The sequence below is a fragment of the Microplitis demolitor genome, chromosome 3, assembly GCF_026212275.2.
Source record: "Microplitis demolitor isolate Queensland-Clemson2020A chromosome 3, iyMicDemo2.1a, whole genome shotgun sequence".
In the NCBI taxonomy this organism is placed as follows: Eukaryota; Metazoa; Arthropoda; class Insecta; order Hymenoptera; family Braconidae; genus Microplitis; species Microplitis demolitor.
Window position 1 is genome coordinate 488,378 of NC_068547.1, and position 26,810 is coordinate 515,187.

The window sequence follows — 26,810 nt, forward strand, 5'->3', positions numbered from 1 at the left end:
ACAAATTGTGATTCGAAGTACATATATTTATATGTGGTATATATGTATACATCCATTTGTGGCTTACGTGACGTTTTTGATTTCAAAGAATTTCTTTCATTTCGTTTTAGTTAAACACTTGCACTTGGACACTTAACTATGGACTAAAATTTTTAAAATAAATATTTGCTGTAATTAATTAAATAATTTTTTTATTTATTAATAAAAGATCTTAGTTGTCTTCTTTTTTTATATAAATTTAATTTATGTTTCTGATAATTGATTAGTAATTGAAATAATAAATTTTTATTGTGTATTATCTTTTGGTTTTTTGTTTGATAACAAAGAAACTGAAAGATATAAATAATATCTGGAAGAAACGCCAATTAATTTTTTTAACGAGTTTATATATATAGATATTTATAGGTTTTTTGTTTTGGAGTTGATAGAAAAACATAAAAATGTCACTGGTAATAAATAGAGCGACGTCAAAATTATTACAGAAAAGTTTTTGTAAAAATTTAATTGATACAGTAACTAAAAAAAATGATTTTATTACTAATCACTTAAAATTGAATCTGTCAAATCAACTTGTCAGGTGAGTTGTTTTCTTTTTTTTTTTTTTTTTTTTTTTTTTTTTTTTTAATTTATTACTTATAAATATTTACTTTAATTTATTAATAATAAATTTAGTTTGTTGTTACTTTTGAATAAAAACATTTATTTTATAAATATTGATTACTTCAATCGTTGAAAGCGTGGATTCGATTTATATATTTTATGCCGTAAGATGGACGGTGGCAATTTTCTACTTGAAGATTCGATTTCAAATCCAGGCCGCGGTTTTTTCAAAATCTATAATTTCGCGTCTAATATTTAAATTAAATAAAAAAATTATTTTTTAATTATTTCTTGTTTACGAATTTATATTTTTTTTTTTTTTTGTAGTACAAAAATAATTTATAACAATAGAGTTGTTTATTCAAACGATTGTTATCATTAAAATCTATTTACATTTCAATGTCACTACCGCTGTTATATTTTATCTGGAGATGAGATTTCAAGTGAATTATAAAATTAAGTAAAAATAAAAATTAGTCGTGACGTTAAACTATTGTCTGGATGACAATATTATATTATTATTTAAATTAGAGCAGAAATAAATATAACTAGACAAGATAACGAGGGATTTAAATAAGAAATAAATTAAGTCTTTGGATTTAAATTTCAGAGTACCACTATGTCGCATGATCCACAGTATGGCGCAAAAAGACTGGACTTCTAGTAAAGATGAAAGTAGAGAAATGATGGCTCTCTGGCCCGATATCGTACGAGATCTTACTGAAGCTGGTCGTCATCTTGACATTCCTGATGCTACCAAATGGATGGCTAAAGTATGTCACTATATATTTTATATATTTTTAAAATATTCAGCCAATTATTTTTCAGGTGTTGCAATACAACGTACCCGGTGGTAAAAAAAATCGTGGATTAGCTCTTGTTTACGCTTACAGAATGCTAGCACCACATGACCAATTGACAGATGACAATATAAGATTAGCTAGGACTTTAGGATGGTGTACAGAATTAGTAATTAAAACATTTAAATCATTATCATTTAAATAATATATTTAAACGGTATTAATAAATAAATAATAACATTTAATCAGCTCCAAGCATTTTTATTAGTCGAAGATGATGTAATGGATCGTTCAACTATACGTCGAGGTCAGCCATGCTGGTATTTAAATAATAATATTGGTCTTGCGGCAATTAATGATGGTATACTTTTGGAGCAAACAGTATATCAATTGTTACGCACGCATTTTAAAAATAAAAAATGTTACTTAGATCTTATGGAAACATTTCACGATGTAAGTTTATTATTTCGACGAGACGATTTTCCAGCCCAGTAAAATAGCTCGTGAATAAATTTTAAAGTTAGTTAACCGACATCGCGACAACCAAGAGGCCAGAAATCACGTAACGACTTTTGTCGTTGACGTTTTACGCCCAGGCTCCCATTACTACGTAGTAACTCTAAAATTTATTCACGAGCTATTTTACTGGGATGGAAAATTGTCTCATCCCATTATTTACTGTAAAATATAATAATATTAAATATTAAATTATACAGACAACAATGAAGACTGTGATGGGACAAACATTGGATATGTTGTCAACACAATTTGGTAACAGACCAAACTTTAATTTATTTACAATGAATCGTTACAATGCTATTGTCAAATATAAGACGGCTTATTATTCATTTGTAATGCCGATAACACTGGCAATGCATTTTGTAAGTATTTTTAATGTCAATGTATCAAGTAGAAAGTTTTGAATGCTTGTAAATAAATAAATAAATAAATAATTAAAAGGCTGGAGTAGAAGATCCCGAAATGTACAGACAGGCTAAGACTATTTTGTTGGAGATGGGACACTTTTTCCAAGTGCAAGACGACTATCTCGATTGTTATGGTGATCCGAGGATAACTGGAAAACAGGGACTTGACATTAAAGAAGGAAAGTGTACGTGGCTAGCAGTTGTGGCTCTTCAACGCATGACTCCTTCTCAGCGTAAAATATTTGAAGTAAATAATTTATTTACTTTCTATTTACTGTTAAATTATACTTTGTTGCTACAGAAGATTAGTTTTAATTGCTTGAGTGAGGATAAATTAAATATGTTTTTAAAACTCCAACAGGAATGCTACGGGTACGATGATGAGGAGAAAGTGGGACAAATAAGACAGTTGTATGACGATTTGGGGCTATCAACAACTTACGCTATTTATGAAGAAGAAAGTTACAACCTCATGAATACTCATATACAACAAATATCCCGTGGTCTACCCCATGATTTATTTTTTAAAATATTGTCAAAGATTTACCGCAGGGACGCCTAATCGCCAGATGCCAATAATTTTAAATTTATTTTTTCAATCTATTGATACAAATATAAACATATATCGTTTATATTTTCTTAATAATAATTCTTATTAATATTTTTTTTCTTAATTTTTAATGGAATATTGTTACGGTAAGAAATGGAAATCGTGTTTGTAAGTTTGAAAAAAAAATAATTTACATTTAAACTGTAAAATTTATTTGATTCTTTTTTATAATAATAAAAAAAAAAAAAAAACTTACAAAAATAATCATTTTTTAGACTTGACTCTCAATACTTTAGTTCTCCATGGGCGGTTTTTGCGAACGTTATTGCGAATTTTCGACCTCACGATCTGTTTTAATTCACGTCTGGTATCTTTAAATGACTCGTTGGAGCTCGAAGGAGTATTAAAAAATTCTATAGCATCTGAATTAAATACTTTGATTAAAATCAATACACTCTTACTATTTTAATGAGTAAAAATAAATTACCTTTGAATCGCGAATCGTTGGATGCGAAAAAAAAATTATTTGTCTTAACAAATTTATTATTATTGAATTCACTAGTTAATTTTTTATTATTTTTCTTTTTATTAGAATCATCTTCGTCGTCGGATGAGTCATACTTGAATGGGTTTTTAGTTTTTATATTGTACTTTACTTTCAAAGGTTTCAACTCCGTTGCTTTGGCCACTTCGTTGTTGGCATCTTCGACTAGAAAAAGAATCAATTTAAAAAGTTCTCCTAATGCTAAAGTAACGTAAAATAATTACCAGGTACATTAGATCCAAATGCTTTCAATAAACTGAACTCTTCTTTTTTTTGCAAGCTCTCCGTTAATTTATCAGACACAGAATAAAAAATTTCTTCATTTACGGGAGGCGGAGGTTCCTCATTTATTTTTTCTTCTTCCTGGATTTCTTTTTTCTTCTTCTTAGATTTTTTTGTCGTCTCTGATTCTTTCGTCTTAATCTTTATCTCATGCTTGTGATGATCGTCTCCTGTAGGGTCATAACGTTCCATTGTCTTTGTTCTAAAAATAATTATCAAATATGAAATAAAATCTTAAATTATTTTTTATTAACTCACTTTTTGGCAGCAACTATTTCTGGTTTAGGCAACACGGGCTTTCCTAATATTTGCCCCAAAATTTCCAGCTCTTTCTTCTTTTCATGAACCAGGTCATCTTCATCAAAAGCCTCATCCTCTTGTTCCTCAACTGGCTCTTCTTCTTTCTCTTCGTCGTCTAAATGCTTCTTGTCTATCGTGAATCTTTCATCGTTTCCGATAACTTTCTTCTAAATTTAAAAAAGAAGAAATAATATTGAAAATTAAATAAAGCCAATTAAAGTCATTAATACAAAAAATATTTGTGAATTATCATAATTTACCTTCGACCTTTTTTTCTCACTGATGTCATAAACACATTCGTCATCATCGTCATCATCATCAAATAATTTTCTTTTCTCTCTTTTATTACCACTTTCATCATCGGAGAATATTATTTTATTGTTACTTTGTTTACTATCCTAAAAACGAAATTAAATAATTATATAATGACATACAAATAATTAAAAAAAAAATAAATAAGTGATAAAAAATACCGCGTCTATTTTAAACGGCTCCATTGCAAGAGCAGTTAATTGATCACTGAGTGAAATTAATAAAATTAAATCTTCCAAGGAAAATTAAAGAAGAAAATATTTTTTTATTGATAACTAATAAATAAATGTAACAGAACAATTTGTTATTCTAGATGATAACCTCAAAATTAATTATTCGGCGTGAAACCAACGTGAGTTCGAGTTTGATTTCCCGCGATGCAACAGTCGGTAACAAGTTATTAGGGCGGCTCCATATGTTGTCGACATGACGAAATTCGTTGTCGCCGGGAAAAAGAAGATTTGAAGGATTTAATGAATGACCCTAAAGATTTAAATTAGAATGGGAGATTAGTAAGGTTTGATACTATTAAATATATACACATAAATAAAATAAAAAAAACGTTTATCATTTCATAAAAAAAGTATTTAGAACTTACATTACACTTATCATCGAGTGTCGCAAGAATTAGAAGAATTGTTTTACCTTAACGCTATCGTGAAAGCGACAACTTCTCAGGCGCGTTCAGGGTAACCCCCTGCACAAGAAAAATGATAAGCGCAATCAAGCAGAGCCGTAAAGTCTTTACAAGAGAGCTATTGGTCCCAAAAATTGGTCAAATCGGGCCAAAAGATCCTTGCGTCTGGGCACCCTCTCTCCATGTCAATCTGATTTTTTTTTTTTTTACCTATAAAGTTATTTTACTTATTTATGATCCTCCTGGTAAGTTGAATTTGAAATAAAAGCATTTGCTCTACGAAAAAACGTTGCTGCAGAGTTGAATCCTACATGGCCAATTCTCTACAACCCTTATAGACAGGTGGGAGTAAATGTGTTCTAGTGTAATCTCGTTTCTCATTACCCGAACGTTTCTCGTTTCCCACAGTGTCTTACAGTAAATTAAACTGTCAATATATTTGTAAAGAAACTTTTTCTCAAGTTCTAAAGCTCTATAAATTGGGAAACGGCAGGTAATTTGGAGGCTTGCATACAGAGCGAGATTATTCCGTTGGAATTATTTCATAATATCCTGTAATCTTACTCACCCTATATGAGTGCGTTGTGATAACTCTTTATTGAAATAAAAACACTGGCATATAAGATACAATCAATTTATAAACGCAATTACAGGTAATAAAGCATTAAAAATAGTGAACAAGTATAAGAAATACGATATTGTACATTTCCGAGAGAGTAAATTCGAAGACGCAAGAAAACTAAATCTCATCCTCGGTAGTAAATATAATTAATAAAAGTTTTATACAGCAAATAAGTAAAATTCGCTGAGATTGTAAGACCCGATGAACTGGAGTCTGATTACTCTCTCATTGATAGAATAAATATAAAGTAAAAAGTATTTTCTCGTTCTCAATGCGTTAAATCCTCCAATAACGCTAATACGTGGTATTGCTAATAGATAATACTCGGACAGATATGATAAATGTTTGAATGAAACCCGGGTCGATATATGAAGTAGTCTGTATGATATATATCAGGAATCTGGGTGTTCTCTAATGCGATAAGCCTATTGTACGATTTTTGATGCGACAGGGATATTATAAATAGTTATTTATTATATTAGTTAATAATATACCCTTCGGTTAGTATGACCCAGCAACACCGTTTGTTCAATGACGTATAGATGGGTATAATGCCGATGTTTAAAGAGATAGTCCAGCTCTGCAGGCAGACACGTCAATGCGATCCACTAAGTCGATTACGTTTTACATACTTTTATACACATTATTATAATATTATAGCTTGAGATAGTTTTTAAAGTCATGTGACGTCACTACTACTAACCAGCTGGCGTATTATATACACTTATATATAATAAAATTACTTGTCGTTCGTAACCTTTAAAAAACGGTCGATGCCCGTCACTAGAGTCATGCTCTAACATAAAATAAAAACCGTTTGTACGTCTGTCTTTCTCTCTCTCTCTCTCTTTCCCTCTTTCTCTTACTCCCTCACTGGCTGACTTGTTTAATTTATTACTTCGATTTTTCATCGCACTATCAATCTAATCCCTTAAAAAATCTTATTACTATTTCTGTCTAGTGACTATTATTATTATTATTATTATTATTATTATTTTTTTTCTTTTCATTCAATCTTTCTACTGAGCTCGTCACCCGCAGACTTGGCTCTATAAAGAAATTTAATATTTTTTTTCCATAATACTGCACAAGATGAACTTTATGAAAATGGGATTTATTTTACGGCGTATAAGTAAGTTAAATAAAAAGGGTTTTGTGATGAAGTGAGTGACAAGGATAATGAGTTTATGAGTATATACATTGCACATTTATATACGAGCGAGATAAAAATATTATAATAACATTTACAAGGTAGCGAAGTATCATTTATACATTTTTTTTAGTTTTTTGCTACGAAAATTGAAAATTTTCAAAAAAAGGAAGTTCTTAATTACAGTCCGATTTTCGAAATTTGATTTTTCATCTGATTGCTGAGATTTTGAGGTCCTAGGAAGATATTCTTACTATCTTTAGATGGACGTTCACGTGTGTGGGTAATTTGCCTCAAAATTTAATTGAAGCTAAGTCTCAAAAATTAATTTTGATTGCCGCGCAGTACTTGAAAATTGGTGTATTAGTTTCAAAAATAACATCGGACAAAATTAACTTTTCATGAGTGAAATGTATTTTCTTTTTGTCTAACCGTTTTTTGAGCTCAAAGAACTCAAAAATTTACAAACTCAGCTCTGAGCTCGAAAACAACGGGAACTTTTTTTCGCTCAGAGAGTCAGCCGTTTTTCAAATTTTTTTCTGTGTTGATCAAATAACATCTCTGGAGAGAAATGACTAAATTTAATTATATATTTTACAACATTATATTTGTATTGTTATTATTCATTTATCATGCTAATAACTAAGGTTTATGTTTATGTTTACAGACAGATAAATAATTCATTTAGTTCATTTGACCTTGAAACAAGTGTACCGCGTACTTTTGAAATACAAGTTTTATTATTACTAAAAACTTTATTGAGCTCGTTAAAATAATATCGCTGTAAATTTTTATTTGAGCTGATGAAACAGTCATAAAAAAAAATCATAGTCAACTTTAATGGATATGTATATATAGATATAGATATAATTGGTGTGATATTTGGTGGCGGTGACCCAAGTTAAGCCAGGCATCGATTCTCACATGATCCAATAGCCGAACCCTGTTGCGTCTCGATTACTGGACGGGTCAGCCATGTGAGGGATTATTTTATTTGTATATAAATTTTATTCCGAATTATTTTAAACTTATTTATGTCTACGGTAATTGTTTATTTATTTTTATAAATTATCGTGAGATCGCTGAGTGTTAATTTCTTTAATTAATACTAACATGTATATAACATAAAAAAAAGAAAAAAAAAAAACAAATAAATTTCAATGCGGGGTAGATAAAATAAATGGATGGTATAATTAAATTACACAGTGGAAATTCGTGGAATATAAAAAGGACAAATTTCGGTTGTCGTACTTGAGTGTGTATGTTGATGTATGTAAGTATGTGTAAATGAATAAGTAAATACATGTAAAGTAGTACTGACTCATGTATAAATACATACACAAGCTCACTTACATCGGGGTACTGATGAGTGACGTCACGATTCTAGTGAGAGGCGCGGCCCGCCATATTGATTCACCCCCCACTACATATTTCGCAGGGGTTTTGCTCCATTCAGTGAATGAACAGTTTGGCATGCCAGGTTTAACCCCACTTCCGTGCCCTAAGATCATCTAAAAGATCCTCGCTGGGCTTGTAATTTTCGAGCCCTAAAATAAAATCTTTTTTTTTTCTTAATAAACAATAATTTCAAATTCAATTGTCAGTGACATTTATTATTTATATCAATTAAAAAACCAGTTTAACTGTAATTAAAAATTTTTTTTTTATTTAAACCATTTTTGTTCCATTCACAAAACCAGCCCAGCGCGACCCCTCTCATCTCTGCTTCCTGCTCTAGTTCTGTTTCTCTCTCCTTTTTTTTTTTTTTTTTATTTTTTATTTCACTTAATTTTCTTTACCACTGTCTATACTTGTATTATTATTCTATCTTACACGTGTCATCTTGCTGTTTCCTCATCTCATTTAAGCGTATCTCCCCAGCCCGTAATTGTCGCGACGTTTTCACGATATGTCCGGTATTTTTTTTCCGGTTTTTTTATTTTTATTTATTATTCCAACTCTCTATGCTCGTGTGCTTTATAAATTCAACAAGACAGAATTATGTTCATTATTATTATTATTATTACTATTTTCTTTTTTAAATTTTTTTAAATGAAGAGAGGAATAAATTTCTTTTGAAGATAAAATTATAACTCTTGTTTTTTTTTTTTTTTTTTTTTTTTTAAACTCTTTACGTCTTTTGCAATAAACATATATATACAAAAGTTAGACAAAAGATAAAAGTAGACGACTGTATAACGTACTTGTCAGATTTGGGGTCTTGACGTAAAACGTATATTTATGAGTGCACTCAGACTTGACAAGAAGTAACACGTGAGTGGAGGTGTAAGTAGTATAGAGGTCGTTTCGAGAGACTAGAAAATAGTTAAATTTTTCAGTCTCTTATTTTATTTACCCGCAGATTTTTTATTAGAAAAAAAAACCCCTGTCTGTTTATTTTTATCCCTTCAAAAAAATAGAATAGGGATATTAATAAATGTATTATTTACGCTTCTAATTGACATCTATTTTTAGTCAATTCTAACTCGATAATAATTATTCCCGCAAGTTTTAGTATTTTTTTTCTCTTGGGAATATAAATAGTTTATTATTTATCTATTCCCCCAAATATCTGGACAAACAGGCAATTAAATATTTATATCTATATCAATAACTGTTTACTATTAACTGAAAATGATAAAAAAATGCAAAGTAGATTTAAATGTTTGGTCGTTAAAAAAAGTTTTATTTGTCATACGAATCTACGTCAGACTATTTATAGTAGTAGTTTAGAGATGTAAAGAGTTATTTCCGGTAGTATTATTGTATATAGGTCTTAGAAAGAGTTAAAGTAAAGAAAAGATTGAGGTGACGGTGTGAAGACGTAAAATGTGGTGGTGGTGGTGGTGGTGGTAATGGTGGAGAGGATGAGGGTGAAGGCGATTTAGTTAGTCAGCGGTGTAGTGGTGTACGAAGGATGAATGAAGCCCGGGTTTTGGCTTGGCTCCAGCCACCTCCTTCTCCCCCGTCTGACTACTCGGTGGTGGGTATCAGTGGGTACGACAAAGAGGGTGGTGGAGAGTGGATATGAGAGGTTGTATGGGTTGTATGGGTGATGAAGAGAATGTGTGTAGTGTGTAAGGGTGGTGAGGACGACGCGCGAGGATTTGGACTTGAGTGGGACGTTTGCCGGGGCTTTTGTCGAGGGTAGGTAGTGTAAAGGGGAGGGGGGATGCACGACCGGGAGCTCTCTAGTTTTGACGTCATCGTTCAAGGCCGTGTACGATCGTTACTATGACTGCTATGCTGCGGCGGCTGTCGCCTCTGGTCCGCTGTTATTGTCGGCGGCGTCGCCGGTATCTTCCTCTACTCACACTACTTGATACATACATACATACATAACTCGTACTCATACTTATGCTCATAGATATATTTATAAATTTTTAACATTACACATCTTTTCTTATTTTATCCTTCTTTCATGTCCTCCCAAGTACTCCCAGCATCCCTCGAGTATTCGTCATCTTTCCGGTTCACCGATCGATTTCAATTGTCTTGTATTCATATGCAAATGTTCCCGTTTTTTTTCCGTGTCGTTGACAGCGTATATCACTCATTGTTTATGTTTTCTTATTTTTCAACAATAACACAGATAGTTTACTTATTTATTTAACCATACGAGCAACATAAATCTAAAATGAATATCTTATTTAAGGAAAAATATAAAATAAATTTATAACGCAATGTGATGTAATGTAATGGTGGTGAAATAGTTTAAGCCAGTAAAATTTACCCACAAAACACTTAACTTAATCCACGTGTTAGTTGGTTCGATTTTTATATTTTTTTATTAACGCCAACGCCAAGTACGTGGGTGGCTGGCTTCGAGGTTAAATCGTATTCTTCGATTTTACTCTCGTGGTAAAATAACTTAGACAAACATGCTCTAAGGAATGAGTTTACTAAATTTTATTGTGCCTGAGGAAATTTTTTATTTTGTTTTTTGCGGCAAAAAAAAAATAATTTACTCTACACACAAATCGTGTGTACAAAAAAAATATTGAGAGATAGTGGATGATAAAACAAAAAAAAGAAACTTGTATAAAAACCAAAGAGAGCGTAGAAACAAAGTAATCGAGCAAAACAATGGAAAGATTGTGGAAAATTTTTTAATTGCTTCGCAAACCGTAAAATCACATTGTAAACATACTTTATGTGTGTAAAGGCATTTAACATGCATGTAAGAAGGCAAAGGAAGATAGATTAATATAATAGAGAGAGGCAATAATGAATTAGAGTTAGTGATAAAGTTTTAATTCAATGAAACATAGTATGCAAAAGCCGATTAATGTGGAGATAAGAAAATACAAATGAGGCGACATATATATAAATGAAAGTGGGTAGCGTATTTAGTAGACCTAGGGTATGTACGTGAGGGTTACGCGAGGATCAGACAAAGATGCTATAGATATTTGTACTATGTATATATATATGTATATGTGTATGTATATAATACCCCAGACACGTTATATCCCGGCCAAGTAGGCGGTGGCTCTGCCAGCCAGCTCGGCTTCGGTTCTCTCTTATACTCTACTCTGTGTTAAACGGACCACGTCGCCACAGCTATTCTTCCAGACGTTTAACTTAATTTTATTACTCTATTATACATTTTACTATCATATAAAAATTTATATTTACGATTTACACTGGAAAAAATTTCGCTGCAAAAATGGACCCGGAGAACTTTACACGGCCGTGTAGGGTAAACCAACGGTGTAAAATTCTCATGGTGTAAATTTTCCATTCATGTAATTTTGAGGAAAAAAATTTTTTCTTCAAGTACTAAGCTCTTGGTCGAGATTATATATGGGATCTCTTTGGGATTTTCATGAAATTTTTAAGTATTAAAGAAGTTTTCTGAAAGAATGCTGAATTTTTTTCTTGAAGTTCTGAGCCCTGAGGGTCATCTGATAGACCAATTTTTTTTTACAATTGTAGATTTTTATTTTTAAATAATGATTTGTCTAGTTGGTATAGTAAATAATTAAGTAAGTAACGAGAAACAAATATTGGAATTAAATTTGCCGACGTCAACGATGAGACAAAAAAAACTTATAAAGTTATTTTTAGCTCTTAGGGTCTGTTTAGTTGACAAGTATCTAAAAACTTTTTTTTTTTTTTTATATTAATTGTTATTCTGTGAGAGTATTCTCGCTATATAGAAACTTAAATTCACTCTCACACCACTTATAAGGACAAAGTGTAAAAAAAGGAAAAAAAAAGTTAACTTAAGGCCACGGGAATTTAATCCGCATGATTTTTCTTGGTAATTTTTTTATTTAATATTTTATCTTATAAAGAAAGTGTATGTGAAGATAATAATAAACATAAGTAATTTTATTTATGTTTATTTTCCGTTATTTAAAATATTCTGGTTAACATATTACTGTGAATTTTGTTTTCGCCCACGAGTACTTTAAACGACAGTTGGGTTTTTATTTTGGATTGGAAAAGACAAACGGAAGTAGGCGGGCAATATAAAGGGTGGAAGCGAAATTACTTGGCTTGAGGGAAGAATAGATTCACATTATTCACTGAATGAGTATCGTTACTTTGCTTCCTGTGTTTTTGATTGTATACACAGGACGTAATGCTGGTGACCTTTTATATGCTCGTAAAAAACTCTTCACTGCTTGTGGCGTAAACTGCTCTATGTGCAATCTATATTGTCTCTCATACATCATCTATATATGTACTTACTGTTCGTAAAAGTAATTTTTATTTATATTATTATTTAAAATCATGATGTCAACCAGCACCAACTTTTATTACGCTTTTCTCGGGTTTCAAAAATCCATTACGTTTAATATTTTATTAGTAAAATAACAATTCATTTTTAATGAACATGGATAAATAATAAGTTTGAATTAATTCTTTAAAAACTTTTCCTTCTCAATTTTTATTTTTAAACTTCCGGCTATGAAAATTTAAAATTTTCAAAAACAGGCAAGTTATTTATTCCGGTCCAGTGTTCAAAAATCGAGTCTTCATTAAATATCATTTCGAGATCTTCGGAAGTTATTTTTTTAATTTTCAGATGGATGTCCGGTGGATCTTTGAAATGAAAAGGCACATCATGATTTAGAACCGATTATATTTTGAAATCGATCGGTAAAGCATTTTCTTAATGGGGTATATATTCCATAGGGTTGACTGGTTTTCAAATTTTTTATTTTTTTTATAGTAGTCTAAAATAAAACTAGTTAAATTTGAGAGCTGCACATTTATTTGTTAAATTTTTTATACAACTGTTTCAAGAGATGAATTATTGAACCGAAAAAACTTCCATTATTTTATGAAAACATTTTTTTTGGATAATAAAATATTTTTGACAAGTAAAATTTATAAAAAGTTATCGATACCAAAATGATTTTTCCGAAAATGTCTGAAATGTTTTTCCTTTGAGCAGTAGAGCTGTGATAAAAATTGGCATTCAGCAAACTGAGAGCTTTGAAATAATGGACAAATACAATTGGCAAGAGAAACATTTCTTTTTTTTTTTTTTTTCAAAATACATCACTTGTCGTAGGTTAACTAGTGTTTTTGTAACATTAACTTGAAGTAAATAGCAGGTTTTACCACTAGTGGAATCTGATGATAGACAACAGCAAAAGTATACTTTACATCGGTAGTATAAGTTTACTTTGTTGAAGTAATATCATAACCACTAACAATCCGTTTTCACAATTTAATCTACCTGTAATCTTAGATTTAGAATAAACAATCTCATTCAATTATTGTTCGCGTAAAAGTCACAAGTTCATTCTTGTTAGCGTTGAGATAAAAAACATGAGTGAAAGTAGTTTGCATTGTAGATTTTTATAAAACTCTGGAAAATGTGTATGCATATAATGATAAAAAAAATAATAATAAAAATGAAATGTACACGTTATACTCGGATGCATAGATCCTATATATGCATGGATATGAAACATATCAGTCGGCTGTGTAATGGAATAATATTTGAAGAGACGTAAATTCAAATGGCAACGAGGTCACACACTATGTATCATGAGATTTGATATTGTATTTTATAGATCTATATCTATATATCTATATACATATATAGGGATCTATAGATAGATGTAACCACCAACGCATATTTTCAGGTGGTAATTTCGGGCGGTGATTTGTATAGAGATCTGTAGCTTGTAGTTAGTTAAATATTCCCGCCCAATAATAATGTCGCCCTAACTTACATATACATGAGCTTTAAATGAAATAGAGCAAGACCATTAAATAGATATTACTATTATTATTAGAGTACTTGGTATCTTTGCAGCAGAATTAAAATTTCCCGCGTAGGATTTTAAAATTAAATATTTATTGATACCGCGTAAATAAAATTGTTTAATTAAATTTTGAAATAAATTACGTTCGATTGGACCTGAAATTAAATTTAACGATTTATGAATATGAAAAATATGCGCATGTACTTACAGTTCAATATTTATAAAAGTTATTAAAAAATAATTTATTCTGTTTAATAATTCATGAGAAAGGTTAAGGATTTTAAAACCTAATAATATATTATATATATTTATGGAAGATGGAGATACTTAAATAAAAAAATTTGATCATAAAATAATGTTGTTCTTTAATGGCGACTATTTTTTAAAATATCCTGTTGTCTCGGCGTGAGTTCACCACTGGCTGCTTCAAGATATCGTTTATCTGTATCTTAAATGCCGTGCGTAGGTTTGACCCCGAACTATGGATACTCCTTTAAGTTATTTATGTACCATCCCTGTTCCGCATACTTTATATATATTAATATATGTCCAAAAGTATCCTTGTCTATTACGGAAGTGGGCAAGGCCGCGTTTAATGAATTTTAAAAAAAAATTTATTGGATTTTCCGACATTTTTATTTTCTTTTACTGGCATGTAAATAAAAATGTATATGGTGGTATTTTAGTAAAGTCGTTTTTTCTTATTTTACAAAAAATAAATATAGAATTAAGAAGATTAATTTTTTTTTCTTTTTCATTTTTGAATCCTTAAGTTTCCCGCCCCGCTTTTGAATGTAATTACTAATTAATAAATATTAAAAAGACTTTTAATTGAAGCCCGTCAAAGCGAACCAGGTTTAATGAATATATAAAGTATGAAGATGCTCTTAAACGGAAATAAAATTAATGAGAATAATTAATAATTAATTTAATTTGTTAAAAACCCTTGTGTCTATAAATTTGAATTTATTTTGCAAGGGCAATTCTATTTGTATATTGATAAAACGTTACTTTGAAAATTAATTATAATAAAACGATTTCTTAAAGTTTGCTGTTTAAATGACGCAGGTTGATGACGTAGTTAATTGTTTTTTGTTTTCGTTTAAATATAAAGCTTACTTGAGGGCATTCTCCACTTGAATAAAAATAAAATTCACGTAAAATATTCTTATAATATTTCAGAATAAAAGTGTCCACTTATTTTCAGAACAAAATAAATAAGAATTCTCTTTGAATTATACATTAATGGCTGTAATATATAAATATACTTATATATATCGCCCATGTTATAGTCAACACACAACACACAATCATTCATACTTTACCAATAATAATATTTATTGTTTGTAGCACTCGAGCATTCAAACTTTCACAGAATCGTTGAGTTATGACTGAGTATAAAAATAATACAGCAATTTATTTCAAAAATTTAAATTTAATTATAATTATAAAAATGATATTTGACAGTTAATGTTCATTTAAACGCCAACTAATGTGGTAATAATTACAGTAGATGTAAATGAGTTATAATAATAATAATAATTAATAAAATTAATATCAGCGGACGCTGTGTAATGGGTTTAATTCTGTGGGTTTAAATATATGTGGAGATATTTCACTAGGTTTACCTGGTTTACGTCATACTCGGTGTAATATGCATTATAATATAGCCGTCAAGTGGACATCAGACGGCTTATTCCAGGGAGTGTCTCAGTCACTTAATATTTGTTATTTTATTACTAGTCATTACAAGGAAATTATTTATCTTATAAATTACAATCATCGATAATTGATATTGAAATATTTTTTACACGAGCTTTTATTACGCAGAAAAAAATGACAAATTATCGACAGAAAAAATAAAATGGAGTTGATTTTATGGAATTAATTATTTAGCATAATTTTTTTTTAGTACCGAGTTTAATTTATCTTAAAAATTCATGCTAATAAATAATATCTATTTATAAGTACTCTATTTTCGTCCTCATAAATAATTTACCCTGTCAAAATAAGAGTTAAATTGCTTGGAGTTATATTTTATTCAAGTCTATCGATGTAGCATTGGAACAACTCAACTCCGATGCTCTCTATCATACATTTCTTGTTAATTATTTATTTTATTCAATATTTTTACTTAAAAATATTCCATTTTTTTTTTCATGCCATACTAATAATAAAATTCATATCAAGTATTTAATTATATAAAAAAATATGTGAAATTAAAATTTTTAACGAAAAATTTTTATTTAAATATTCAATGTCTACCCTATTTTTATAATGAAAAATAAAATAATAATAATAACAAAGTAAACACGTGTACAAAACAAAACAAATGGACTTCTAACCTTTGATCTTTTAGATTCTATGGTTTTTTATTTTTTTTTTAAACAATTCTGACTATTTTCAGGTCATCGCATTTAAATATTTGTCTTTTTGTTTTTCAATCTTTAGTATCAATGAACGTTGTCGATATTTCATAAATAAAAGTCTGTATTAGAGTTATTATTATTATTATTTTGTTTTTTTTTCGCAAGACTAGATGCGCTGATAAAGGAAAATATTTTTTCAATAAAAATAACAATCGAATTTTTTTATTGAAATATTTATATAGAAGATTCAATAAAAAATCTATCATAGATCAATGAATTGAATACGATCCGTAGATCTCAGGGGTATCAGAAACTTTTTCTATTATCAAGAAAGCGACGTAAAATTGGAAAAGGTGGCACTTTTATACGAGCGTCATTTTTCGGTTCAATTTCATTTACTAAATTTTTTTTTTTTATAAGAGAAATTAATTTACCATAAATCCCGAGACTGCTAAAAAATTTTATGTGGAAAAGATGTGTAATTTAAATTAATTTAAAAAAGGTCATTTGATGAATTATTAATTATGGTAATTATTATGTTTATTATAAACTAACGAGAAAATTTCTTTTTTAATTAGTACCGCTACGAGTGACTTTACAATTAAATATATTCATAAATTAATTTACTTTTGCCAACATAAAAAATGACATTTATATATTCGTAAAAATATGATGACATATATATACAGAGATGTGAAATAAAATTCAAAAAATAGGAAATGAAATTTAACGTCAATTTGATACTAAATTCGACATTCAATATTTTAAATATTTGAATAAAAGTATAAATATTTTCGATCAATAAAAAGAAAAAAAATTTGTAATTTAAATAAACATATAAAGCACAAATGCTATAAATTTAAAAGAAATAAATAGTCTACTGTACTTGATGATTGAATAATAAATAAACTGATCCCGAATAATGAATAATAAATAAAATAATTCAATCATCTAAATTATAAGAAAACCCAGATTTTACAATTGATTACACGGAGCTTCAACATTGATTTATTATTTAAATTTTAAGCTTTTCCCTCCAACCTTATTTTTATCGGAAAAAATAAAAAAACACATTAAATTTTAACGTAACAAAGTCCAAGGCTATGGGAAACACGACGCAGTAAATAAAATCCTTTCTATCACTACACACTACTCTCACAATCGTGATAAGAAAGCCTTAAAAAAATCTATTTTCATCAATCCCTGTTTGACTTGTATAGTGATACCTGCATTCTGGCTGACAAAGCATCAGCTTTTCCACTTTGACATCTGTGGATTTTATTTCTCTGCCATCGTTATTATTATTATTATTATTATTATTATTATTATTATTATTATTATTATTATTATTATTTTTATTCGTTGTCTCTTAAAATTTATATCCAGTGTCTGTTGCACAGTATGTGATTTATATAAAAGAGCCTCAAGGTATTGGTTGCGTGTGCTTCAATAAAAAAAGTAAAAAAAAAAAAGGTAAAATAAGCTAGAGTGGTAAAAGCGCGTGAAGGGGGTGTCGTCGCGGCTGGTTGAAGGTGCGAGAGTAGTTGTTGTGTGTATGCTGACGTCGGGTTAGCTGGTTGTGGGTAAAATCTAAAAGCAGGAAGAGAGAGAGAATAGAGTGAGTATGTTGGAGAATAAGATGAGGGTGTGTGTATGGATATAGATATAGATAGAGAAGAGAAGAGAAGAGAGTTCTCGGTGGAGTATAACAGAGCAGTATAGCAGTATAGAGAGGGTGAATCAGGAGACAGGGCATACAAAGAAGAGCGTATAGGTTTTAAGTTGGGTAAAGGGTGATAGAGTAGAGTACAAAGAGGAGGACAGAGTAAGTAAAGTCGTGCAGGTCGTAAGGGCTTTTGCTGTGTTGTCTGTGTGATCTGTGTCGTATAATATAGTAGGTATAGTACGGGTGGTTGTGGGTGTGCTGGTACTGGTGGGGGTGCCAGAGTTTGAATTGATGTTGGGGGTATGCGCAACGCATTAAAATGATGAGGAGAAACGCGCAGCGTGGGTGTTAGTTCTGGTGAGGGCGCCAGCCGGCTCGCTCGCTAAACTAACCCACCATCATCCCCAACCCTCCAACGATCGCCACCTCCCCACGTCGATTTTGCTCACTATACAGCTTCACGGCTCCGGCTCAGCTGCAGATTTTTGTAGAGGCTGATTGTCGCGTTGCCGGGAAACATTACAAAAGATCATTTTTGTTTCAAGTATTATTCGTGACTCATGTTAATATATATATTTATATAAATATATTAATATAAATAAATATATATTTACACACACATATAAATTAATTGTTATATTTTATATGTGTAATCCGACTTGTGGACTTGGTTTATTAAACGTGATAAAAAAATAAATAAATAAAAATTTCTTCTTGGTTAACTACTGAAGAAATCTACGAATGACAAGAAAAAAGTAGTTTCATTTTCATTTGCTTGCTTTGAGGAAAGAATTCAATAATTTCATTATTATTATTATTATTATTATTATTATTATTATTATTATTATTATTATTATTCTGTTAATTCTTCCTCAGATTCGTTCTCGCATTTAATACTTGAAACGAGTTTCATGTCTGATTACTCAGCTAGTAAAGCCTGAAGTGAGGTGGCGAAAATGTTACTCTTCTTAATTACAAACTCAAGAACTGCCTGAATTAAAACTAAATATATATACATATATATTTTAAAGTTACGATATTCCTCTTACCGACTTTTCTACTGTTTGTTTTTGTTTTGATTTTTTTTAAGTTAAGTAACTACGTTTGTTTTGTCTATTCGGTAAGAAGAAATAACAAAAAGTAATGTCGTCAGCCGTTAGTGTGTGTGATGGTAGCGCATAATAAATATAATAAATAAATAAAAGTTAAGTAACCAAGTGAAGTCTGGTTTACTTAAATAATTAGCGGTGCGCGATAATTAAGTGACACAATTTAGGTGAGTGAATAATAAGTTGTTGCACTTGTGAAGAAGGTGAAGAAGAAAAGTGAGCAAAGAGAAGCTCCCTTCGGGTTTTATTATGTTAACAAACGACTAAAGTTAAAACCAAACCCGAGTTATCAAGAATACCGGAGAGTAGAGAGGAGAGAGAGAGAGAAAGTTACAATTATAATAATAGCTACTGTTTTTTTTTTCTCAAATTTTTTTCGGCAAAACGGGGACATTGAAGTAAACAAAACAAAGTAATTGAGTTGTGGTGAAAAATAAATTACAGGTGTGAATGATCACACGAGTCTTTATCACGCTACCGTTGACGTCGACACTCTACATATAGTAATAATAATAACAATAAAGTTGTGGTCAAGGAAAACAGATATTTCATTAAATAAATAATTAAAAATACAGACGAGTTTAAAAAAGGTGAAGAGGTATCATATACACACGTATCAGTGAACTGGGTGGGAATACGGATTTATAGAAGGGGAAATAAAATCTGACGGTGAAGTGAACCTAGTGCTCAGGTATATGTTACTTCAGTTAACGGAAACGGATTGTCACTAAATAATCAGTTGCTATATTCACCACTGTAAAACTTTACTGTTGTCAATATATATTTATATTGATACTGATATTGTTTATCAGATAAAAAAAAAAACAGTAACTCCATTTATCGATATTATTTAATAATTAGCTTTGATCAAAGTAACACACAATAAATATTAAATAACTTACACAACAGCTAGAGCAACGTCATCTCTCCTACCGAGTATTTAATATTAATCGGTATTTAAACGTCAACGTCAACGTCTTCACCAGCAGCATATATAGAACACGCAATTCCGCCAACAGCAGACTGTACAAACAAACAGGCGTACGTAAATTAAATAATCTAAAAGAAACGTTTTTAAAATCAACAAGTGATGTTGACTTAAATAAAACATAGACAATGATCTATGATTTATTTCTCACAATACGTCTCTATATTTTTTATGCACTTTTGAGACACCTGTTGATTACGCCGGAGCACACGCGGCCCTTTTCCACTGTTGCCTCAACACAGTTTTACTAAAAACGCTTCAGGGCATCGAGCTATTTTGTCGACTGCACTCGCCCACTAACTCAAAAACTCTCCGAATGCTTGTTTTTTTATTTTCTTATATACTTTTATTGACTATTGTAATAAACACCGACGCACACCGCTACCTCGTTGTTAATTTTTAATTGTTGTTATTATTTGTTTATTACGGAACCACTAAATTGTGATATTTTAACATAAATACTTCATGTAAACTAAATGTTTTATATTTTAAGTATTTTGTATACTCACTGTGTTTAAACTTTTTTTTTCTATTATTATTATTTTACTGCACTGATAAAATAAAGCACTTATTTATAATAAGCACTACTGAGCACGTGTTACATGTGTAAACGCACATAAATAATTATCCTATAGGATAATTATTATTATTATTAACGCACCAAATGCCTTAGCATGCAAGTGCACATTTATATATGTATATAATGATTAATTATTAAAGAAAAAAACAAAAAAAAAACAATAACAAACTCTAAAAAAGTATAGTGTATATTTATAAATGTTTTTTTCACCCGCGTAAAGTTTACAAAAGAAAAAAAAAGAAAAAAAAAAAGTTAGAGATTGAATATTTATATACTTATACATATACATAAAATATAGTATTTATTTATTTATTTATTTATAAAGAGGTACATTGGTAAATAATGTATAGATATATTTATATTTATATGTATAGATGCCGTCCAATACAGATGTCTATAGAGTAAATATTTAAATAGTAACGTTTTTTCATCGCGAAGGACGCGCGTTGTTATGTTGCATTGTTGATAGAGATATACTTATATATTTATTGAAATAAATATTTGAATAAAAATAAAAAAATATAGATTTTTATGATTATATTTATCTAGAGCGTATTAATTATCGTGTTGGAAAAATAAATATACAAAAAATAACAAAATAAAGATAAATACTAATTAAAGTAGAAATAGTAGATATATATATAGATATATATGTGTATGTATAATGAGCGACGTCAATGCTTGTAAGACGCTAGTACTTGGGTTGTAGTGAAGGTTACGAGGAAATTTTATGAGGGGAGAAGTTGTGTAAGACGACCCTCCCACATCTGTGAGGGTTCCCCGACACAGACATAAGGGAATAAACACTCCTGAAGTTTTGTTAATATTTGCTACCGACTAAAGTTTGTCAGGTTAAAATAACAAATAACGTATTCATATTAAAGATAATTTAGTTTATATTCATATAAGTTATATGGTTCAGACAAATATATAAAATATATGTAAATGTAAATGTTGATATTTACTGTAAAGTTTTATCGCACAAAATAAGAGCACAATAGCACATGCACCAATGCACGAGGATCACCATGGCGAGTATCGATACCGGCACAAAATTAATTATCATGTTAATAAGCACTGGTTTTATCAACGTCACTGTTATTATCAAGCACTCGTGTACACAACTCTTGAGATTTCGTTACAAAGTAATAGGACACACTTTTGTAATAATGACATGATTTCAGGAGGATACAAAAAGTCTCGTCTTCGAGAGCCATTTAAACAAGAGTACGAAGATCGTTAAAGCTCTTGTAACCAGAGGATTTTAATACCGACGACAACCGGCTGGGAAATCCACCTGATTATTGCACTCAGCAGTAATAACCATAAGAAAACTTGCAAGACAGTAAAAAAAGTGAGGAAGACAACAAATTATTGTCCATTCTTGCTCTCCTTAATTCCTCTCCAATAGCTAAAGTCTTCCTCTTATTTCCGCACTTTTTTATCTTCCTCTGTTGCTCTCTCTCTCTCTCTCTCTCTCTCTCTCTCTCTCTCTCTCTCTCCTCTCTCTCTCCTCTCTTTCTCTCATTTTTCACTTTACCATTATCAAAAAGAGATCCTTCCGATTTTTCATATCCTCGAAATAATTCCCAGCTACATAAAAAAAAGCCTTCCTTCTTGCTTCTCATTTTTATACTCTAACCACGTACAAAGCTCATACGTCGACGAACGGTGAGATAAGCACAACGAATAATAAATAGATAAAAAATAAAAAAAAAATAAATAACACGTATTGTCGACAATCGATCTGTGGTAACGAGATATTTTAACACGTAGGACGAACGAAACGGCTCAGTGAAATTAAAATAAATAAGACTTTTTAAAAATAACCAAAGTGTGAGTTGGGTAAAAGTAATCAGAAGCTCAAGTGCCGGGTTTAATGTAACTGCCGTTTTAAGAAGGAACACTTGTAGTTTTAAAAAAAAAATAATAAAAGTTTATTTAGTAAGCTGGTGAAAGGTGGCATCACACAGTCCAGACAACAGCAAAGATATGGCGGGTAAAATAATTTGGTTGATGTGCTACATAAGTCTTGGACTTGCATTGACGCTGGGCAATCGTCCTGGGTCACATTATGCACACACGCAGATAAGATCCTCCGGACACGATCATCGGCTGAGAAATGTCGATCAGTCGATTGTTGATACCAACATTAACAAAAAATATTCCAGTGAATCAGATTCATCATCGAGATTTGATGAAGAACCCTATGATTTACCACCAGATTGGAGTCTCTATGACGATCGTCATTTCACCAGAGATTTTATTGATAATCGATTAAATGATAATTCACGTGATTATATTAATAATAATAATAATAAAGGACTTGTAAATAAACCAACGACTTCGGTAATGGATAATACGGACACACATAGAGAGTTAAAAAGCAAAGAAAGACATTCAAACCATGGTAGTAGTGATAGTAATAACAATAATAAAGGTGGTTTACGTGACTCTGATGAAATGTCGAGTGGACATAGCAGAAGTAGCGGTAGTGGTAGTGGAAATAGTGGTAGTATTAGAAATCAATATGATTTGAATGGACGATCAATGGGGAGAAGAGATAATTTAGTAGAAGGGAGGTCGTCGTCACTTAAAAGCTCGTCGTCGGTCTGGTCCCTTGAGCCTAATGTGGTAGTTGACTATCCATGGAAAATCCAGCAGGCTAACGGTGGTATGAGATTACCCGCCGGGAATACCTATGCCAGGACATTGGGCAAGAGAAATCAGGTCGCAGGGGGACGGAGAAAGCCTGTAGAATCACGTTCTACATCCCAACAAGGACAGCCACCACCGTTCCTAGGCTCGAGTATCCCTGAAGTTGCCATGGGGAGCATGGCGTCCCAGCTAATGCTGCGAACTGCGCGTGGCAATCGCCAGTACGATGTTCCGCAAATTGGTAAGTTTTTATTATCATTGTATATATGTACTTTTATATTTACTTTATCTATCAGTTATTGGTCTTGGTTTGTGGAAAAAATTCATTTTAAAGTGGCTTCAAAACTTTTAATGAGATGGTTTTTTAATTTTATGCTTGGCAAATTTTTATTTTTCAAGCAAAAAAAAATAAAATTATTGTTTGGCTGTTTTATTCAAGATATCTGTGGGTTTATAAACGAAATTTAGTCCCACGATACATTTTTGAGTTATCAATTTATTTAAATTCATTTTTGAGCTTTTTAAAATTTGTTGTGCGAATACATCTGAATGTTTTGAAACTGGCCCGCAAAAGTTAAAGTTTCATTTTTTATAAAATTCTCACTATCATCCGGAATATCACCAGAATCCGGCTCACATTATAATGCTGAGCAAATACTGTACTTTATTAGCTTTCAAATTACCACCCGGTATTTTGGTCTTGGACTTTTTTTTCAAAAATAAAACAATGAAAGTAATGGGTGCCCTATTTTGTCAGGCTCTCCCTTACATATTTTTCTATTAATAAAAATAAGAAATTCAACTTTTTCATAATTAAGTCCAACGATAAATTGCATTTAAATTACATATATTTTTTTTTTATATTGTGGGTAGGGTAATGACATACTTGAGATTCTGATAATGTTATTTTAATTAAAAAATCAATTTTTGAAGGAAAAAAAAAAATATCCAGGATTTTTTTTCCGATCCCTCACAAAGATTAAAACAGAAATTTAAGTTTACACCAAACATGTTCATTACCAAACTCCGATTAGTGAAATCGAATTTAAAAATTTTTTAAATTTTGTAACCATAAATTTTAAAAATAATAAAATTTTTTATACTGAGTCCAAGGACATAAGTAATTATTTTAAATGAAAAAAAGAACTCCCAATTAACTAATCTTATATAATTTATCCTTTACACAAAAGTAATTAGGATTAATGTAAGTTTAATCCGTGTGGGTTTTTATTTAACTTTCGTGTTGAGCGAAGAAAAATAGTTACACTAAAGGGTTTTTATGGCGGAACATTTAAACAGTACTTCGGGTCATGGTTAATGTTAACGCAAAGGTCTGTTGTTTAAGGTCTAAGGTCTAACGGATATAAAATATCCCTTTAACTGCTTTATTTTCCTGTCTAAGTGCATCTTAGCTAGTCTACAACTCTTCCATTATCGTTTAAAATACAATACTTGTACAAAGTAACGTAAAAATATTTTTTTTAACAAAAAAACTTTTATTACCCTCATTTGTACGGTGTCTTTAAAAACACCAGAGACCAAGATGTTTTTATAAAAACCAGTTGAGATATAAAAACGGTATTTTTAAATTTTAAGTATGCTAGGTTTAAATTCTTCACAGAAAAAATGGATTTTTTGCAGTATGAATTGAAAACAGAAATTTTCATAAGGAGAGAAAAAATTTCTCATGGAAATAAATTTTTTGTAGTCGTGAGAAAATTTCTGTTTTCATTTCATAACACAGAATATATCTTGCGCCAAGAAATCCTTTTTTTATGTGTCCATTCAAATATAATCCTTTTCATTTCATAATATACTGAATTTCGTGTATGATGTTCGCTTTTACTTGTCCCCACTTGTTGCATCTATTTTACCAGTTTAATAGACTTAAACTGAGCATACATATTTTTTAAAAACTCGAGTTAGCTTGATAAATGTATGAACGGCTTGACGCTCATCATTTTATATATATTAGAAGAAATTAATTTCCTTTCCTTTTCAAAGCTGCCCTTTCGGTAATTAAAATTATAATTTAAAGTCAAGGTATATTTAAATGTCAATATAAATTACTCAATTAAGAAGTGCAATTTACATGTCAACTCTTTTAATTAATGCAATAGTTTATATAAAATACTTCTGTCAGGCAATATCGTGTCAGTTTTATCAAGGGAAAAAAAAAATTAAATTTATTCACATGAAGTGGAAGTGTGGGAGGATAAAAGAGTAGTATAATAATAAAAACATAGTAAAGAAAAAAAAATATCACATGGGTATAGAGAGAACCTTTGTGGAAGAAAAAATAATTATATTATAATTATGATAGGTACGTGGCATTTTCAGCCATCAGTTAATTATTATTTTTTCGGTCGACTAGACTTTTGTAGGACAAAAATAATGTTTGTTAATTAAAAAATATTTACGTAATTATTTTTTGTTTAAGTAAATAAATATTTCAAATTTCAGTTTTTGTTAAATAATTTTTTTTTTTTTTTTTTCAAATAGTAAAAAAACCCACTGTATAAATTAATTTCTTTTAAATTAAAACAAGTTCTTATTGAGAAGAAAGTTTTGGAGCCATGATGGAATTCTTGAGGACAAAATCGACGTGATAAAATTTAAAAAAAAGTTTTAAATTTTTTATTAAAAAAAATTTTTTCGGGCTTAAAAAATAATTAATTAAGTTTTTGATTTAAAATTAAATGGCAGAGGTTTTAATTAAAAATTTATTAATTAGTGAATAAAATGAATTTAAAAGATAAGATTTGATAAATGAGTTAAATTATAAGATCGTAGTAAGTAAAATCCTTGAACAATAAATAAAATAATCTTACATTATCCTGCTGTGTGAATAACGGTAGTTTTAAAAAAAGATAAATCACCAAGGATATTCCAGTATGACGGTACATGTCACATGACACGGAAAAATATTTATATATTTATATTTATATTTATATTTATATATAGAAAGAAATATACGGTTAAAAATAGAATTGTATTTCATAGGTTAAAAATATAAAAAGAATCCGCGCGACGGAAAAAGTATCGGTCTTTGAAAAGTCTAGCGTAGAATCTAGGATCAAGGGGGAGAGGGGGGAGGGTATATAGGGTGAGTTGAGAAAATCAGTGGTAACGATCGTGAGCGACATGTCAGTAAAAGTTTGTGCTATCCCGCTCCTCGTATTTTATGATTTATAGTCAGCGGTGATTTGAGCTTTCACAATTTCAAAGCTCTCTGGGGTTTAATATCCGTCACTCAGAACACACCAAAAAAAAGTCTTTAGTTTTTTCATAAATATTTCTATTGAGATAAAGACGTGGATGAAATTACAATTTGTGTTAAATTTAAAATAACATCAGACATCATTTTTTTTATTAACGAATCGTAAATTTTTTTCTTTTATTGTTTACAAGATTTATGCAAAAGAGAAATAATAATAATAATAAATAAGTAAATGTGGGGGATGATAATGTTTAACATGAGTCAT

General features: G+C 30.1%; 2 protein-coding genes across 4 annotated transcripts; one reads left to right on the forward strand and one right to left on the reverse strand.

Annotated features, from left to right (window-relative positions):
• Positions 1–75: 75 nt before the first annotated feature.
• LOC103577762 (farnesyl pyrophosphate synthase) lies at positions 76–3,034 on the forward strand. Of its 2 annotated transcripts, none has more exons than XM_008558561.2 (8): positions 76–170; positions 396–577; positions 1,211–1,373; positions 1,429–1,569; positions 1,650–1,853; positions 2,117–2,281; positions 2,361–2,573; positions 2,688–3,034. In XM_008558561.2, exons 2-8 carry the CDS (start codon positions 441–443, stop codon positions 2,886–2,888), a joined length of 1,224 nt encoding a protein of 407 aa, XP_008556783.1. In that variant the 5' UTR covers positions 76–170; positions 396–440; the 3' UTR covers positions 2,889–3,034. The 2 variants fall into 2 exon arrangements, with proteins under 2 accessions (XP_008556783.1, XP_008556784.1); XM_008558562.3 differs by having other exon boundaries at positions 83–170; positions 406–577.
• A 37-nt stretch (positions 3,035–3,071) lies between these two features.
• LOC103577763 (probable RNA-binding protein CG14230) lies at positions 3,072–4,683 on the reverse strand. Of its 2 annotated transcripts, none has more exons than XM_008558565.2 (6): positions 4,476–4,683; positions 4,263–4,400; positions 3,961–4,166; positions 3,645–3,904; positions 3,364–3,585; positions 3,072–3,298 (listed from the first exon to the last, which is right to left on the reverse strand). In XM_008558565.2, the coding sequence occupies exons 1-6, from the start codon at positions 4,497–4,499 to the stop codon at positions 3,141–3,143; spliced, it is 1,008 nt and encodes a 335-aa protein (XP_008556787.1). In that variant the 5' UTR covers positions 4,500–4,683; the 3' UTR covers positions 3,072–3,140. The 2 variants fall into 2 exon arrangements, with proteins under 2 accessions (XP_008556787.1, XP_008556785.1); XM_008558563.2 differs by having other exon boundaries at positions 3,961–4,169.
• Positions 4,684–26,810: the final 22,127 nt, after the last annotated feature.

What these genes read in the sequence shown, in the direction of transcription:
- LOC103577762 (XM_008558561.2), top strand. Translation starts at nt 441, where the DNA reads ATGTCACTGGTAATAAATAGAGCGACGTCAAAATTATTACAGAAAAGT. An exon ending in CTGTCAAATCAACTTGTCAG is followed by an intron (nt 578 to 1,210) that starts GTGAGTTGTTTT and finishes TTTAAATTTCAG; the next exon opens with AGTACCACTATGTCGCATGA. An exon ending in CTCAGCGTAAAATATTTGAA is followed by an intron (nt 2,574 to 2,687) that starts GTAAATAATTTA and finishes AAACTCCAACAG; the next exon opens with GAATGCTACGGGTACGATGA.
- LOC103577763 (XM_008558563.2), bottom strand. Translation starts at nt 4,499, where the DNA reads ATGGAGCCGTTTAAAATAGACGCG. An exon ending in AGCCGTTTAAAATAGACGCG is followed by an intron (nt 4,401 to 4,475) that starts GTATTTTTTATC and finishes TTTCGTTTTTAG; the next exon opens with GATAGTAAACAAAGTAACAA. An exon ending in ATTTGGATCTAATGTACCTG is followed by an intron (nt 3,586 to 3,644) that starts GTAATTATTTTA and finishes TTCTTTTTCTAG; the next exon opens with TCGAAGATGCCAACAACGAA.